The following is a 15,956-nucleotide window of genomic DNA, read 5'->3' on the forward strand; positions in this document are numbered from 1 at the left end:
CTTCAACAAAACTGACTTTAAGTATTCTTACACATCTTTATGAGGGGTGCTAATACATTTGGAGGGTACTGTACATGAGGGTCATAGACAACATAAGTTAGTGTCTGTTAATGTCCAGCAATTTGCCTTTTTTCATGCAGACATAACATAATTAGGGCAACAACAGCTCTTTAATGTTATATAGTCTTTGTATAGAGCTCAGTTGTCAGGCAATCAAAAGTCGACACAGTAATCGTGCCAGATAAGAAATATAGTCTTTAACTATCCAAAGATTTAGTGTTTTTAATATGCCCCTCGGATTTCATGTAGAGGAAATTCAGGAATTATAACATGTTGTTGGATACAATAATATATTTAATGTTATTATGCAAGTTACACCCAAAAACTTAGATTAATAAAGGTATCAGTTCCCTTACTGCTGAGAAACCATGTCCTGCAGTATGTTCTGCTATATCATGTTATGTTGTTTTTTGTTTCCATGTTTCTTTATGACCAGTGACAAACTTTTGATGTATTTCCTTCCCTGCTGCCATTGGAAAACACCTCTTTATTTTAACTACTCATTGGTAGTGATTTATTGTGAGTAACACAAAAAAATGGGTGTCCTAGTACCTAGAGTGCGGTGTGTTTTATTTTTTTCCTCTTTAGCCAGAAGTACAGTATATTGTATCTATGTTGCATGTACCAGTGTAGCTTCTGCATCCCTCTCCTCGCCTCTCATTTCTTACACTGTGCTCAGACCAGACCAGACCAAACCCAATGAGCATAAATCAGACCTAAAACCAGCATCAGGGCCTCTCCTATTATTTTGCTGACACACAAACGAGCTGGAAATAAGAAAATAAGTGTGACTTAATTAGATGTGACTAATGACCTTTACAGTTTTTGGTCACAATTTAAGAATCAATCTAATCTCATAATTTTTTTTATTATGGAGAAACCAATCTGCCAAGAGTCTTTTGTCATTATTCCCCAATAAAAGGATTTTAAAAAACAAGATGTTAGAGTGTAACCATATACAGCCAAGAGCTGCTGACATTTAAATTGATCTGCGTTCTGTCATAGGAACATTTGTGCGGCTGTGCTGTTTTTTTCTTTTCCCAGAGAGCAGAAATTGTCCTTGTGGGAAGTTCTTTTAACTCCTAACAAGCGGAGTTGCCAAAACACAATCAAAACAATCTGGTCTCCCTCTTGTCCCACTTTTCTCTCTGAGATCTCAGCCCCCATATTTCCTAAACTCATGCTGAGGGTTCAGAGGTCGTCTTCTGCCTTCAGACTTGAAATGCCGCTGCAGGAGTAGTTGCACATTTCAAATCTGGACAGTCGTTGGGCCCTTTATTCGCTACCCTGGGTGATAAGTCCATTAGAACTATGCAGAAACAATACGTGTTGTAGCATTCAGTCGCCACTAGATGGCGATACTCTTCCAGTCATGTGCAATGGTAAATGTTAATATGTAAACGTGTGCTGTCCGTGGAAGAAACTCAAATCCCCTTACAGCAGTTCAGCAAAAATGCAAGGATTGATGTGTGGATTTGTCAAATAAATGTGATCAAAAAGTGAACATGTCTTGCAGGTTTAACGACGTTTAATTTGTCGTGTCATTTTTTTTTTAGCTTTAATGTTTTGTGTTACATGATACACACATTGCTCAAAAGAGTTGAGCCAGCTGTATCACTTTCCTTGCATTCTTGCTGAATAATAATAATAATAATAATAAGCTTTTGGAGGGGATTACATCAGAACCACTCTCTAAGGGACATCCTTTATATTCAACATAGCGCCCCAGATTGCTTCTGTTTGAGTGCACTGGCCTCTGGTCAATTACAGGAGGGAGGGACTTATCAAACACCCATGCAGACAGTTTATCAGGGTAGCTGTTATGTTGAATCATCAATCAGGGATGCCCTTTGATGAACAGCTCATAGTCCTCAGCCAGAATCTGGTTATCTGTGAAGTCAGAAGTGAAGGACATTGTCAGAGTGCGTGTGAGTTAGTGTGTGTGCGTGCGTGTCTTTTGTTTCCCATCCCTCCCCTTTCATTTGGTTAGAAATCCTCATTGTTACTTATATATACTGTGTACCAAGTGGCCATGCAAAACCTCCGACTTTAAGGGATTTCAGCATGATCTTAGAGCCTCACTGCACCTGTTTGCCCATGCCTCCCCCAAAACTGGTTCATTACTGTGAACAGTTATCTCTTTTCCCTGTTGCCGACAGCAAAACTGCACTTTTTGCATGCTGTTCATATGCTCATGAAGCATACGTGCATGCTGCTAGACAAGACAGTCCCTGACACCTTCTGGCAAGGAGTTCAGACCGCTTACTTCATTCAAGATCTGCGTTTCCAATCTGAGTTATGGCTCATAGATGTTGAAAGTGGCTCTGTATGGGGGCCAGACTGTATTACTGTGCTGTCAGTTTGCACCTTGCCACTGAGAGAATGGGGATCAGGGACTGTTTCTGCCCAGAGTCACAGTAATCTACAGATGCTGTTCTGGGGATTTTCACTCCTGCTCCCCCTTGGGTTCAAGGTTTCACACAATGCAGACAAACACATATGTGGCTGACTGGTCATTAACATGTCCCAGGCAATGTAATGTGTTACTTTTATATTTACCCGAATTAAGTAAATTATAGTGTCCTTTCATTTTGCCTGGAAAGTCAGAACTCTGATTTGGGAAAGATGTTGGTGTTAGCCCATCTGAGCTGCAAATGGCAAAACCAGTGGGATCTGCTAAATGTGTCGTGAACTACTATTAGCAATGCAAGTCCACACCAAATATTTTCTTCCCATTTGATGTGTTTAAATACGGAAGGAACCTTTTAAGGAGAAACCACGTGTATGCTAGTGGTTTAACTTGGCAGAAATAGGAAAACTGCTTAAAAAGCGGTTAACTATTAATGGAAGATGGTGATGATACAGTCATAGCTGTACAAAGTTATTGGTCTTGAGAGATTTAAGAAACCAAAAGAATATTTTTTTTACATTCTAGTCTTAAAAAATCTTAAAAACTGTAAATTGGACAATCAATAAAATGGTTTAGCATTGTTTGCACCGCTAGCCTTACTAAAAGATCAGTTTATTTTTTCTTCCAAGGTTTTCCTGATTCAACGTATTCCATGACAGAGGTTGAAAGCTGAAATGATTAAAACTGATTAGCTTTGCTGTATCGCGTTCAGCCTTCCTGTTTTCTACGCTCTCTGTCTTTCTCGCAGCCAAAATGATTCTCATACATGTTGTCGACATCTTGTGAAAAATACAGTTTCCTTTTAAATCACACCCTCGAACTTCATTTTCAAACTCCTTTTTAAGATGAATGTTAACTTCTCTCAGGAACAGCTTCCACACTGAAGAGTGTTGTTGCGAGCATAATGTGGTGGTACTGATCTGTTTGATCAGAAAAATATTTGTTTTTCAGTTTCTGACCAGGTGGCAGAAACTAAGATCAGCCAGTTTCTGTTGAATCCATAATCAAAGTTAATATTTGAAAAAGCACAAATACGCCCTTGAGGGTTTTAGCACATAGAGGTTAAATGTATTAATACCTAAATGCAACAAGATAGTAATAATTAACTCATGCTACACGTTGCAACAAAGCAGTAAGAGCAAGGCGACTACTTAAGCCGGTCAACTTTATTTGTTGATTTTTACCTCCGTTGGGAATTAAAAAATGAGATTTCTTCCTTCAGACTGGACCCAGTCTCCTTAACAGAACATAGTAACACCAACGCATACCTTTAATTGTTCGTACAGTTTTGCCATAAACCACATGCACATCAGACTGAACACCCTTTGGGGAGTGGAGCAGTGAAACTGCAGGTTTTTTAAAGAGCATGAAGTTGCCAGTCTAGCCTAGTAGGGTAGTGTGATGCCGTGGACAGAGCCTCCAGCTGCATGATGGGACACAGGTACGTGATCCGCTCCTGAAGGCAAGCATAGAAGATGCACAGATGTATGGACGAATGTACGTATTAGGTTTGCTGCTGAAGATATTGCTCATGCTTCTTTTTCCCTGAATGCCTCCATCCCTTACCCCCTGTCCTCTGCTCCTCCTCCCCCCCCACGGTTACACTTTTTGTCTTTTGAACCTGTTTCAGCCTTAGCACACAGCTTGACCTCTTTAAGAATCGGGAGCTCGTGAAGGCTTTCCAAAACTTTCTGAAGCAACAAAACCGCTGAAATTTGATTGATCTGATTTGTAAAATGTCATTGACTGTATTTTGACCTAAATTCGGGGCTCAAGTCTGTGGAGCAGGTGGCTAAGGCTTGCACCTTTCTGATGAAGTTACCTTCCAACTTCCCTTCAAATGAATATTTCTCCTTTTGCCATTAACCTGCTGCTTTTCCTCTCCTCTCATCCCAAAACATGACTGTAGCCAAGATGTCCGTCTACAAACGAATGAAACTGGCATGTTGTTTTGATTGCGGCCGTTCAGAGCGAGACTGCTCTTGCATGTCAGGCAGTGTACATAGTAACATGGACACCCTTCAGAGGGCCTACCCACTTTCCTCTGTCTCTGTTCATGATTGCGCAACCACTTTACGTGCCTGTAAGTTACACCGCCCAACACATGCTGTTACCTGTCTGTGATGTTTAGTTGTTTTTTTTTTTTCTTTTTCTCATGCGGAGGTACTGTACGTGTCAGTGTGTGTCCGTATGTCGTCTACGTGGCGTGACCTGTTTCCTGTGACACCATAGTCTGTGAAGCTGTGGCCGATTCGTTTTCGTTTGATAACTAAATCTTATTCAGCTGTTTCTGTTGGTCTATTTAGCTGTATAATATTTCAAATGATAATTTTGAGTGATTATAATGTAAGTGGTGGTGTGGCTCTGTGGTGCTCCTGTACAGTACTGTAGGTGTTAGACACGTGGCTACCGCATGCTGCATCAATCATGCAGTTGTGTGAAAATGTCGCCTTTCAAGCGTGATGTTAAATGTTTTTTAACTGTTCAAGGTAAGGCTCCTGCATATATATCGATGGAAGTTAATTCCCAGTCATTTGATTCCTGTGATTTTCTGATATTTAGATAATTGTGTCTAATTCTTTAATTTTAACACTCTTACAAACGTTTAAGTTAGTGAATTTTTTTTTAGTTTATATATTTTTTTTCTTTCTGTTTAACAGTTTTCTCTGTCTTTGATTTAACTATGCGAAGATTTTTTTTAAAACAAAAAAATAAGAAACGGGGTAGAAATTTAGTTTGAGACTGCTCTAGGAATATAAAACATAATAAGTGTATACTGTGCAGATGTTTGTGCTTTATACTATATAGAATTGTTCATGCATTTACAAGTTTTAGGAATTTCAAAAGTGCAAAGCCCACTTTTAGGAAAGTTATTTCCTCCCACACACAATGCTGCTCCTGAACTCCTTGAAGGCCTCGTTAACGGTTTAGGCTTTTCTTCTCTTTCTAAATTCACCAAAATATATTCCTTGCCTTGTGGCTAGTTTGGCTCGTCTCAAAGAATCACGCAAGATTCTCACACTTGACCGGGTTTTGACCAGTACGTTGTCTAATTAAAGCAGACCTGAGTAGTAAAAAAAAAAAAAGCAACCACTGACCAAATAGAGCATTTCAGAAAAAAGGCAAAACAAAAGTTTTTGCTGGAGCTTGTCATAGCGTTTAATGCTGTATTGCTTATATTTAATGCAAATATAAGCATTTTCTTCATGTTGTTTTAGTATTGATGAGATTGGTCTGTATTTTGAATGCTCTTTATTTAGAGGATTTGTCTATGGTTCCTAATGGATCAAAATCAACATTGTTCACATTAGGACCAATAATGTGACAATCGGGACGATTGAGAGGAAGAGAAAAATGTTCACATAGTGGGAAGAGAAGGTTTTGTGTTGAAGTAGTTGGAAAAAGAGCCGAAAAAAATCAAAGCTGTAGAATAAGTGAAAAGTGACGTTGGTTTCATTGAGGAAAGGTGAGAGGACTCTGGCTCCTGCAAGATCCGTTCCTTCACGTTTTCCTTGCAAGTGGACGGGGAAATAGTAAATTGTCCGTCAATTAGACATGGCAGCAGTAAGCCTCGCTATCAAAGCCGTGGGTTCAGACATACAGATCTGATTTCCTTTTCAACATTCTCCCACCGTCCGCTGACTCAGCCTAGATTAGTGTCAAGCACGGCATGATGAGTTTAGCTTGGCCTCTTGTAGTCGAGCCTGCGCTGATATCCCTCGGTACCAATTACTGGCCATTACATGGTTACTGATCTCACTTTTCCTTCAACCCCCTGTTGGATTTAAGGAAAGCCTCCTCTGTCTTAGATTTCTTTCCCCTTTTAAATCTGAATGAACAAAGAGTTTAGTGATGGAGAACACTGGGCTTTGTCAGACAGGGATGGTTGGATTTCCTCTCCCAGATAAACGGAGAAGAAAAGACAGATTTATCTATAATAACTGCAGCCTTGTGCATCACAAGCTGATTGTGTCCTCTTTTATTTTATTTGATTAATTCTAAAAAAAAAAAAAAAAAAAAACAACTGATGGAGATCTAGTGTGATGTTGTCATTTTGCTGATTAGTTGGAAAATATTGGCACCCTCAATTAAAAACTAACTAGCAAACTATTTACATTTCTAAGTATTGATTTCATGTGGAGAGAAAATTTGAATCACAAATCTGTCAGAAAAGCAGATATCATGCATCACTGGAAATATTTCACCTAAAATTCAAACCGTGGTTACTTTAATGCTCTTGAAAATGCTTCTACAAAGGTAAATGTTTCTGCTAAAATAATAATTAAAAAAACAACATGCTTTTGGTTTTACTCTTTCCCGACCACACCTACATTTTTGGTAGATTAATTCAGTTGTGAGTTACTCATTGTGTCTTTTCATTTTAAAAGATGGACCAAGCTGAGTTAGGTGTTCAATGATCAGGTTCATTAAGGGCTCTCTTTCCTGTTTGTTTAGTGCTTTGAACTACATTTTTCAACTTTTTGTAGAATTGTTTCTCAAAATGCACATCTCAGTGGATGCAACTATAGGAAGGGTCTAAAGAGTCAAAATGAAGTGCTCACTTAGGGAAAGATGAAACAAGAGCATAGAGAGACAACAGAGTAACAAGCCAGGAATTATTTTTTTACACTGAGCAATATTATACAGTGTGTTACTTTATATTCTTCATTCTCTATATAGTGTAATATATTTTTTTATTTATAAATGCTCATTGTCCACGTATGCGGACAAGTAAAAAAAAACGTCTCACACACACACACACACACACACACACATATTATATATATATATATATATATATATATATATATATATATATATATATATATATATATATATATATATATATATATTTTATTATGTTTAAAGTGTGTTAATCCTTCACTTGAATAAGCCTCCTGACTTCTTTTGTCTAAATGTTTGTCTCACATTGTCTCTGATTGTAACCAGATCATCACCACATTGAAACATCTCCTGTAAAGGGCTTTAATAGGGGTAGTTTGTAAAACAGAAGCCTCGATATAGCAGAGTGATAGACATAGATTTGGGACGTTGGGCTGTGGCGATTCTTTCAGGCCATTCTACAGCGCCCAGGGCCATGTGGGAGAGCACATTAAGAGTGCGTTCACTGTTGTGTCTATGCATGTGTGTAAATCTACATCTCATTCCAAAGGATTTTTATCCGTCTTGACACAGAAATTATGTTTGCATTTTCATTTTCCCGGCCTTGCTGGTTTGTCACCAAACTTGCCTTGACAGCTCCTGTCCACCAGGCAGGATTGCCCCCCCTCCCACCTCAAGCCTTCATCCTATGTTGCTGTAGTATGCCCCGGATGCTAGCCAGTTAGTCTGCCGCCTCTGTGGTGCGGGCAGATTACTGCAGACAGATGCCAGGGCCACTGTGGGTCCCTGTTTTGAGGACCTGTGTCACAGGCCAGCCCTGGACTCTCACTCTGACCTTTATTGCTGGAGGATTCTTTGGGAGGAGGGAGCTTCAGAAGCTCTGGGCTCAGTTCAAGTGCCCAATGCATTAGCAGTTATGGAGGTACCAGTCTTAACTATCTTGTCGGTCAAGGTCAAAAGCGGTAATTCCTGTAGAATTAACACCACAGACATAAACGGGGACCTTGGCACATCCTTCTTAAGATTTCAAGTGCTACATTAAATTCACATTTGGAAAGGTCACTTTAAAAAAAGAAAAAAAAAAATCTCTGTTTGTGCCAAAGTCTGTGCCGTCAGTTCAGGTGTAGCATATCCACTACACTACAGCATGCTTCCTATATTGTGTTGTTAGAAATACAAATCACACAGTGACTTTCAAATTATTTTTATATATATATATATATATATATATATATATATATATATATATATATATATATATATATATATATATATATATATACACACACACACACACACACATTACACACACACATTCAAAACAAATTGAAACCCTGCAACATATGCATAACTTTAAATTCCTCTCCTCAGAATTTCTATTAAATTTACAATTTGCCTCTCACTTCATCTTTTAATACACTTTCCTAAAGGCATGGCTCATTATAAATGTACAGTTCATTCTTTTTTCCATTTTTTTTGTTTCCCCATCATCGTTTGACTTTAATCAACACCTCCATCATAATTTTGCCATTATTCTGTATCTCCTCGTTAATTTTTATTCTTTGCCTACTCCTCCTCTTACATCACGACACATCCCATTTCGCTTTGGTTTAATCCTTTCCACAACTCTTACGTTGATGTGTCCCTCTGTGTGACCTGCTACTTGTCTTTGCAGTCTCTTCAGCTAAATATAAGTATAATGGATTTGTCAGATCACGTAAGTGTGTTCTCTGCCCTTCTCCACTCTGCTCTAGCTTTGTGTTTAGACTGTAGCCACCCTCATCCCGTCAGATAGTGTTTGCTTTGTTGTCCCAAATTCATTTAGAATGTAATTCTGTTGTCTTTGTCATACAAGGAGCCAAACTGTAGACATAAACTCAAATGAAAGTGTCATGTTAAACATTTACTGAATCTAGTAACTTAAGCTATATAACTATACTATATTAAAGCAGATATTTACGATAACCTAATGCATTCCTGGTGTTCATAGATAATAAGAATACTTATTTTTGTGTTTTTTGAATGGCATGGAATGTAGTTCCATGAAAAAATCTTTTTTTTTTATTCTATTTTGTATTGTGCTGCATGTAGCAGCAGATGGCGCTACAACACCACGGAACAGTGGAAGCCAAAAAGAGGCTGGCGTTCGATTCAAAGCTGATTGCAATCTAGGTAAATCTGTAGCATAAAACTGCTAAGTGAATTACCTGTCATTGTATCGGATAAGAATAAGTTTTATTTTCAAAGGCCAGGTGCCATGTTTAACATTATTTTTTTTTTGTTTTTGTTTGTTGTTGTTTTCTTTTAAGAGTATTGTTTTTTTTTTAATTGTTTAGTTACCTTTTTTAAATAAAAATAATAGCTGCATTTTTTTTTTAGCAGAAATAAAAGAAATTGCAGCCAAATCAGTTTCAGTTCTAACTGCATTAACTCAAATTTGCATGGCTTTAAGAGCAAACCCCATTCTGTGGTAATGCAGCTAAAGAACAAAGCTTGTTCATGCAGCTAACACTTAAAGCCAGCCAGCTTAACTCACATACAGCAGTAAACATTTTTAACTGATGCCGCCCCCCCCGCCCGCCTCATCATCCAGTTTACATTGGGACACAGCGATCTGATAAGGTTTGCATGCAGGACAGTACCGTCATGCGATTAGCATTTCAAGAAGGGACAGTTGCCGTCTGGGTTGTTCAGGATGCACAGTGGACCTGCCAGGGCGGGTGAGCGCCGTGTAACGCTGCACGTGTTTGACAAGGGCCAGATGAATCCAGGAGCTATCGGTGGCGCCCTGTAAATCAAGGCGGCAGCTGACGGCTGGGATAAACGTCTGCTTATTGCCCGGGGCCACCCAAGCATGCTCTCTCATCCAAACAACCAACTGCCCAACCATCTTTCTGCACCAAAGGGAGGGTACGGGCTTTTGCCTCTCGCAGTCAACTCTGCAAGCAGATCTTTTACCCGTATTCCTCTTTTGTCTTCCTGTAGTGTGCCGTGACCCCTTCGGTACATGCGGATGTACAGGTCGAGGTTGCAGTCACAGTCAGATTGTGTGTGTGTGTGTATGTGTGTGTGTGTGTGTGTATGGGTGTGTGTGTGTTTTGGAGACATGGCTGGATGACTACTAGCTGTACATACACAAGCTATATTTGATCGTGATAAATACTTCACTTTGTCCCCCGGACGTGCCGCGATTATAGGTTTGCAAAATCCAAAATAAACATATTGAACAAAGAATGTTTTTGTTTGAAATTAATCTTTATACATAATCCAAAAGCAAAGCAATAAATGTTTAATGGCTAAAAGGTTTTGCATTAGTAATATTTATAAATTATTAGTTACAGTTTCGTATTTCTCGAAATAAAAGCACTGTTTTACACATTATGCTTGAAATGACAGCGCCTGATTGGATGTGACTGGATTGAGCCCGAGCCATGTCTCTGCTTTGTGTTAGCAGAAAGAGAAGCACAAATGAGAAACAGAACTGAGAAGCTTCTAATTAATTCATGTTTGCCACTAAATGCAAAGTAAATGTCACTGGGAACATTTCTGTTAGAGTTTCAACACCAGTTTCAGGGGGAAAAAATGTGATTACCGCTTTTATCTCAGGACCCCGGTGCTTACGCTTGACTTGAAACTGAAATGAGGAAAAAAGTGCAGACTTTGATCGTTGCAGGTAATTTTCACGATACACATTTAAAGCGTTATTACATATCACTGTGTGCACACAAATTGTCACATTTTTTTAAAAAAAATGTTTAAATCATAGTTTAAAATAATTTTAACAGGTAGAGATTAACAGGCTTTCTCGCCGTTTATTCTCTCCTGTCTGACAGCAATAGATGGAGTTAGACCCTGCTTTCAAAGCAGATTACTAAACTCATGAGCTACATTTCTGCATCCCACACACTAAAAGCGTTCCCACCTAATGCTCTGCACCCCAACCAGGACCTCCTGGTCAGCCGGGGAACAGCCAGCATCCCCACTTATGATTTGCCGTAAAGACGCTCACTCCGCATGGAGCTGGGGGCTGAGGCTGACCCCTCGCAATCGTGCCTCAGTATCTCAGGTCCTGGAGACTTGACGGCCAGCCCCTGATCCAGTCCCGCAGTCTTCCGGTGAAGCCAATACCACATTGATCCGGCACATTTGGTGCTGTACGTCGTTCCCTCTTTAGCAGGATGCATCTTTCAGTAACCCCCCTCCCCCGTCCCACACCGTTTCTTGTTCACCGCCTGATGGTTCACTCTGTTGCAGATGCAGCTGTGCCGTGCCGTTTCGCTCGGACTTGCCTGCCAGCGCAGTAGAGAGAAAAACATTGTAAATTTAGCACAAAAGAGTTCCCTTTCATGTTTAATTTCAGAAATGTTGCGGTCCTAAGTGATCTCTGAAGATAAAGACCTTTTAGGATTTGATTCAAAGCTTATAGAAATGTATATGCTAAAGAATTATGTATGCCAAGTTAGGAAAACATTGCATTAAATCTTTGACAAAAAGTAAAATAAGTGTAACATTTTCGCTTGAAATAAAATTAAATCAAAGAGGAGGACTAATGGGGGAAAGGATCAATATTTCTGTTTAGTTATATTTTGGAGGAAATAATTATTGCTAAATCAAAAACAGCTTATATTGTTGGATATTCTGAAAGCCCAGTTGCATAAGCAAAATGTCAAGGAATGAAGTTTCAGTAGAAGACAACATCATATTTCTTATCTTTTATTAGAAGAATTAAGTGACGCGAGATGTTCAAACAATAATGACATTTTACATGCTCGGAGGAGTTGCTGCTTACACATTGATTCGCACTAATATCATGCTGCGTTATTGATTCCTAAGCAAAGGACCGATGGGGGTTTGAAGTGACGGTGCACTTGGCATTTGCGCTTGGAGAGCGTAGATTGGAGAGGAGTATCTGGGTGCCTGTCTGAAAGCTCTTGAAAAGTACGAGGCGTCAGCAGTGAAGATCAGACTGCTGTTAGCGTGACTGAAATCTTAAGACAGCTGGTCCTGGCCATACTCTGGCTCTGAGACCCAAGAAGAGTAAAAAAGAGAAAAAAAGAAAAAGATTGTTCTTATTTTTTTTAACAAAGCTAAACATAGCTGACAAGAAAGTGGGAGAAAGAAGTGTCTGTGGAACAGCGTCCTGGAGATGCATCAAAGCTTTATGCACTCGTATCAAATCTTAACAGAAATCATTCATCTCATTAAAACATGTAACACCAGTCATGACTCTCTTGTACACAACGATGATGTGGATTTACAAGCTCCTTTCAGAATTTATAGCCCACTAATCCACAGCTTGTTAATGTTCCCTCACCTTATTATGTGAGCTGAATGCTAAATGCTCTTTTAGTTTGGAGGTAGACTTCTGGAGGAGCTGTTGGGTTCTGTAACAGGAGCTGAAATAATATTTCCAAAAATAAAATAATCTAGTCAGGATCCATCTCCATAGCACATTTATCCCATTGTTGATGCTTTTGCCCCGTGCCCCACTAACAGTGATAGTATGCGTCTTTTAATGGCAAATATTGTCATCGGTTCAGTGCCTTGGAAATGTAAGAAGCTCGTCGCCTTTTCTCCAACTACAAACTTGAATGCAGTTTATTAGGATTTTATGTGATAGACCAACACAAAGTAGTGCATTATTGCAAATCTAAAGAAAAACGGACACGTTTTGAAAAGTTTTGAAAAACACAAATCTGAAAAGTGTGGAGTGCAAATATATTTAGCTGTCTTTGCTATGATGCTACTAAATGAAATCCAGTGCCAACAGCTTTTACAAGTCACCTGATTGGTAGAGTCCAAATGTCTGCAATTGGATCTAAGTATGAATACCACTGTACTGGGAAGACCTCAGAGGTTTGCTAGGGTACATCAGGGAGCAAACTGTATCATGAATGCCAAGTAACACTGCCGGCGAGACAGGAAGAACGTTGTGGTAAGATTAGGTTATAAATCAATGTATCAAACTTTTAACATTTCAGAAAGACTGTTCAATCTTTCATGAAAATCTGTAGATTATGGTATAAATTCAAACTTACCAAGATGCGGAGGTTCTCTGAAGTTGCAGGGCAAAATTAATCAGAGAAGGAGCCAAGAGACCAATGGAAACCCTGGAGGAGTTGCAGAGATCCAAAGCTCAGGAGGGAAAGTATGTCAACAGGTTAAATGTTGCGTAGCTGTGCAGGCCACAAATCTGGCCTCTGGGGAAGAGGGGCGAGAAGAAAACCATTGTTCAAAGAAAGCTATGAGAACTTCTCAAACGTGGTAGAAGGTGCTGGTCAGACAAGATCAAAACCAAAGCCTCTGGTTAGGAAAAGTATACACAAACTTGAACACACCAGCCTTGAAGTAAAGCACGGAGCACGGAGGTGGCAGCATCATGCTGTAGGGATACTTTTACCCAATGCATTTGAAAACAATTAATCTTTTTTGTTCCCCTTCAAGTTACGCACTACTTTCTGTTGGTCTGTCATATAAAGGCCAACGCAGTCCACAGAAATTTCTAAAGGATATGTGATATGTTCTGCCAGAAGCTGTAAGCAAGGTGTTTGAGGTCCTACAGATGTCTTTCACCGCAGGCCCTTAAGAAAATGTGCCTTGAGAGAAACATAAATATAGGCGGGGTTAAGATGTTACCCTTCAAATACATCGTATTTCTTTTCATATTATTCTTTTGCTTTTATCAGACTTATCTCTATCCGTTACTAATGCTTCTTCTATACGTCTTCGATTTGACTCTGAATCCTTAAGTTTCATTTTCTTCTGTTTAGATTTTTATTTATGTAGTATTTTATTTGATTTTAATTGTTGTTTTTAACTGCAGATTGTTAGCTGGCTGCTTTTTTCATGTCAGGTCCATCACACTCTTTGTCAGCCGCCTGCCTCTGTTCTGACACTCTGCCCGTGTATTTGCAGTTGAGGACGAGCATCCCTCGACACTCTCGCCCAAAAAAAAACAGCGCAACGGGGGGATGCGAAACTCACCCAACTGCTCGCCCAAAATGATGAGGTAAGAGACGACAATCTTATTCCACTTGCAGCCTTCAAACGGAAAAGGCGAGGGAAGGAGGATGGATAGAAGTGAAGAAGGGTGGGAGAGATGTGCGTCTGAGAGTGATGCTGCTGATTGTGGGAGTTTGGATGGATGGGTGGGGGCAAATTAAGAGTGGCAGAGGAGTGAGTTAAGAAACTCAGCAAAAGGAAAAAAGAGAGGAGAAATGCCCTGTTAAGCTCTGACTGTTTAGGGTGGCATGCTGTCAGCTGTTAATGACAGAGCTAAAATAATATTTCTGTCATGCATAGCAGCTGTGAGGAGCCGTTTGAAAACTCCTCTGGCTTTAAAGTCCCAGCTGTCACCTCCTCCAGTCTGGTCCGCGTGTACTACTTAAACAATGCTGGCACTAATGACACCAGCAACCAATCAGAGAGACCTGCATGGTTACTTTGCCCTCAGGCTACTACTCTATTGTGGGAACCCCTGTGAGTACTGTTTCTGGTACTTAAGGCCATATGCAAGATGTATCCTTGCAATCAAATATGAATTTAGATATTACCTTCCTTTTATCCTGTCCCGTGGAATTAAATTGCTGTTAATTGATTTTGAAAGATAAAAAGGGCAGTGTTTTTTTTTTCCTTCTGTGCACCTCTAAATGAGAGGCTGTGTAAGACACACAACAGCAAGCCTCAGCCTAAACTAAGAAAATCTTCTTCTTTTTTTTCTAGAATTTAACCAATGAAATATGTGTACGGATTTTCACATATGTTACTGGTGTAGATTTCAGTCAATATTTCTGTGTGTACAATATTTAGGTTTAAAAGGTTAAATGAAATTCCAAACAATTTCTCAACAAAATTCAATACCACTATTTTGAGATTTGTTTAATCAAAATATCCATGCATTGTATATGACCACTAGGCTTATAATCAGGGCTCTCAACTCTCACGCAATAGCCGTGTGACACACGCAATTCCCTGACTGCACACACACACACACGCCACACATGGAGTTCCTCATGCAAAAAAATAGCAAAGCCCATATGGGCTTTGGATGATCCATTCACCGAACTGTCCCGTTCACAGCTGAGTTTAAACCCCGCCTTCTGGGAAGCTGCTTCAGCTTCTTTCACAGCTTGTGGCCATCAGTAATTCCTGACAATATCCTGTTTGTGTTAGAGCAGCAGGAAGAGCGATCAGAGTTATACATCATTTTGGTCTTAACTTTATTCAGTGATTATTTGTACATTTGGGGACGGTTTCATTTGATCCAAATATCCAATATTGAGCATAAATGTTGTGAATGAAGCTTAAACAGACGTGATTCTCCGAATATTAAGCAGTCTCGGTACGTTGAAACAGGAATGGGAGAACAGTTGTGTGTTTGCTTCTGTTTTGACCTGCTAACTGAATAGTAAGGCATCGGCACTCCTCTTTCACTTTTTAACAAAAGTGCGCACACTTTGAAAAATAAACAATCTCACAGTGAACTTTCCATTGAAGTTGAGAGGTGTGCTGATAATACTGTGGGGTAAACCCTGAAATTGATTCTGATTCTGATCTATTCTGAAAAGGTAGCATTTGAACTGGTTCCCTGACAACCTAAGCTATAACATTCACTGGCAACAACTGCCTCAGGGTGAAAATGTTCAGCTTGCTAGCATGTTTGACTTTAGCATTGGCACTAGTGCTAGTCAGTCACAAGCTAGCTTGTGACTGACTAGCACAGCTAAGACTTTTCATTAGAAATGAATGAGTTAAGTAGCATGACTTTCTAGCATGTTAGCAAGCTTAAGTTTTAGCACTGTAACTAGACTCGCTAAACTTGGAGATAAAATTAAATCCTTTCTCCAGACTTTCTTAACCACAT

At 39.5% G+C, this 15,956-nt stretch overlaps 1 protein-coding gene across 30 annotated transcripts in view; it reads left to right on the plus strand.

Moving 5' to 3' along the window:
- Window positions 1–15,956, plus strand: part of kcnma1a (potassium large conductance calcium-activated channel, subfamily M, alpha member 1a) — a 199,724-nt gene that overhangs the window by 148,239 nt on the left and 35,529 nt on the right. For 8 of the 30 annotated variants that reach the window (XM_036126696.1, XM_036126688.1, XM_012880544.3 and 5 more), the window contains one exon: window positions 14,009–14,102. In XM_036126696.1, coding sequence (XP_035982589.1) covers window positions 14,009–14,102 — 94 coding nt within the window. Of the gene's footprint in view, window positions 1–570; window positions 580–4,379; window positions 4,554–8,768; window positions 8,811–9,184; window positions 9,266–14,008; window positions 14,103–15,956 lie in introns of all 30 variants that reach the window. The other 22 variants (XM_012880546.3, XM_021307586.2, XM_036126686.1 and 19 more) reach the window with 11 other exon arrangements.

Source organism: Fundulus heteroclitus, chromosome 22 (assembly GCF_011125445.2).
Source record: "Fundulus heteroclitus isolate FHET01 chromosome 22, MU-UCD_Fhet_4.1, whole genome shotgun sequence".
Classification (NCBI taxonomy): domain Eukaryota; kingdom Metazoa; phylum Chordata; class Actinopteri; order Cyprinodontiformes; family Fundulidae; genus Fundulus; species Fundulus heteroclitus.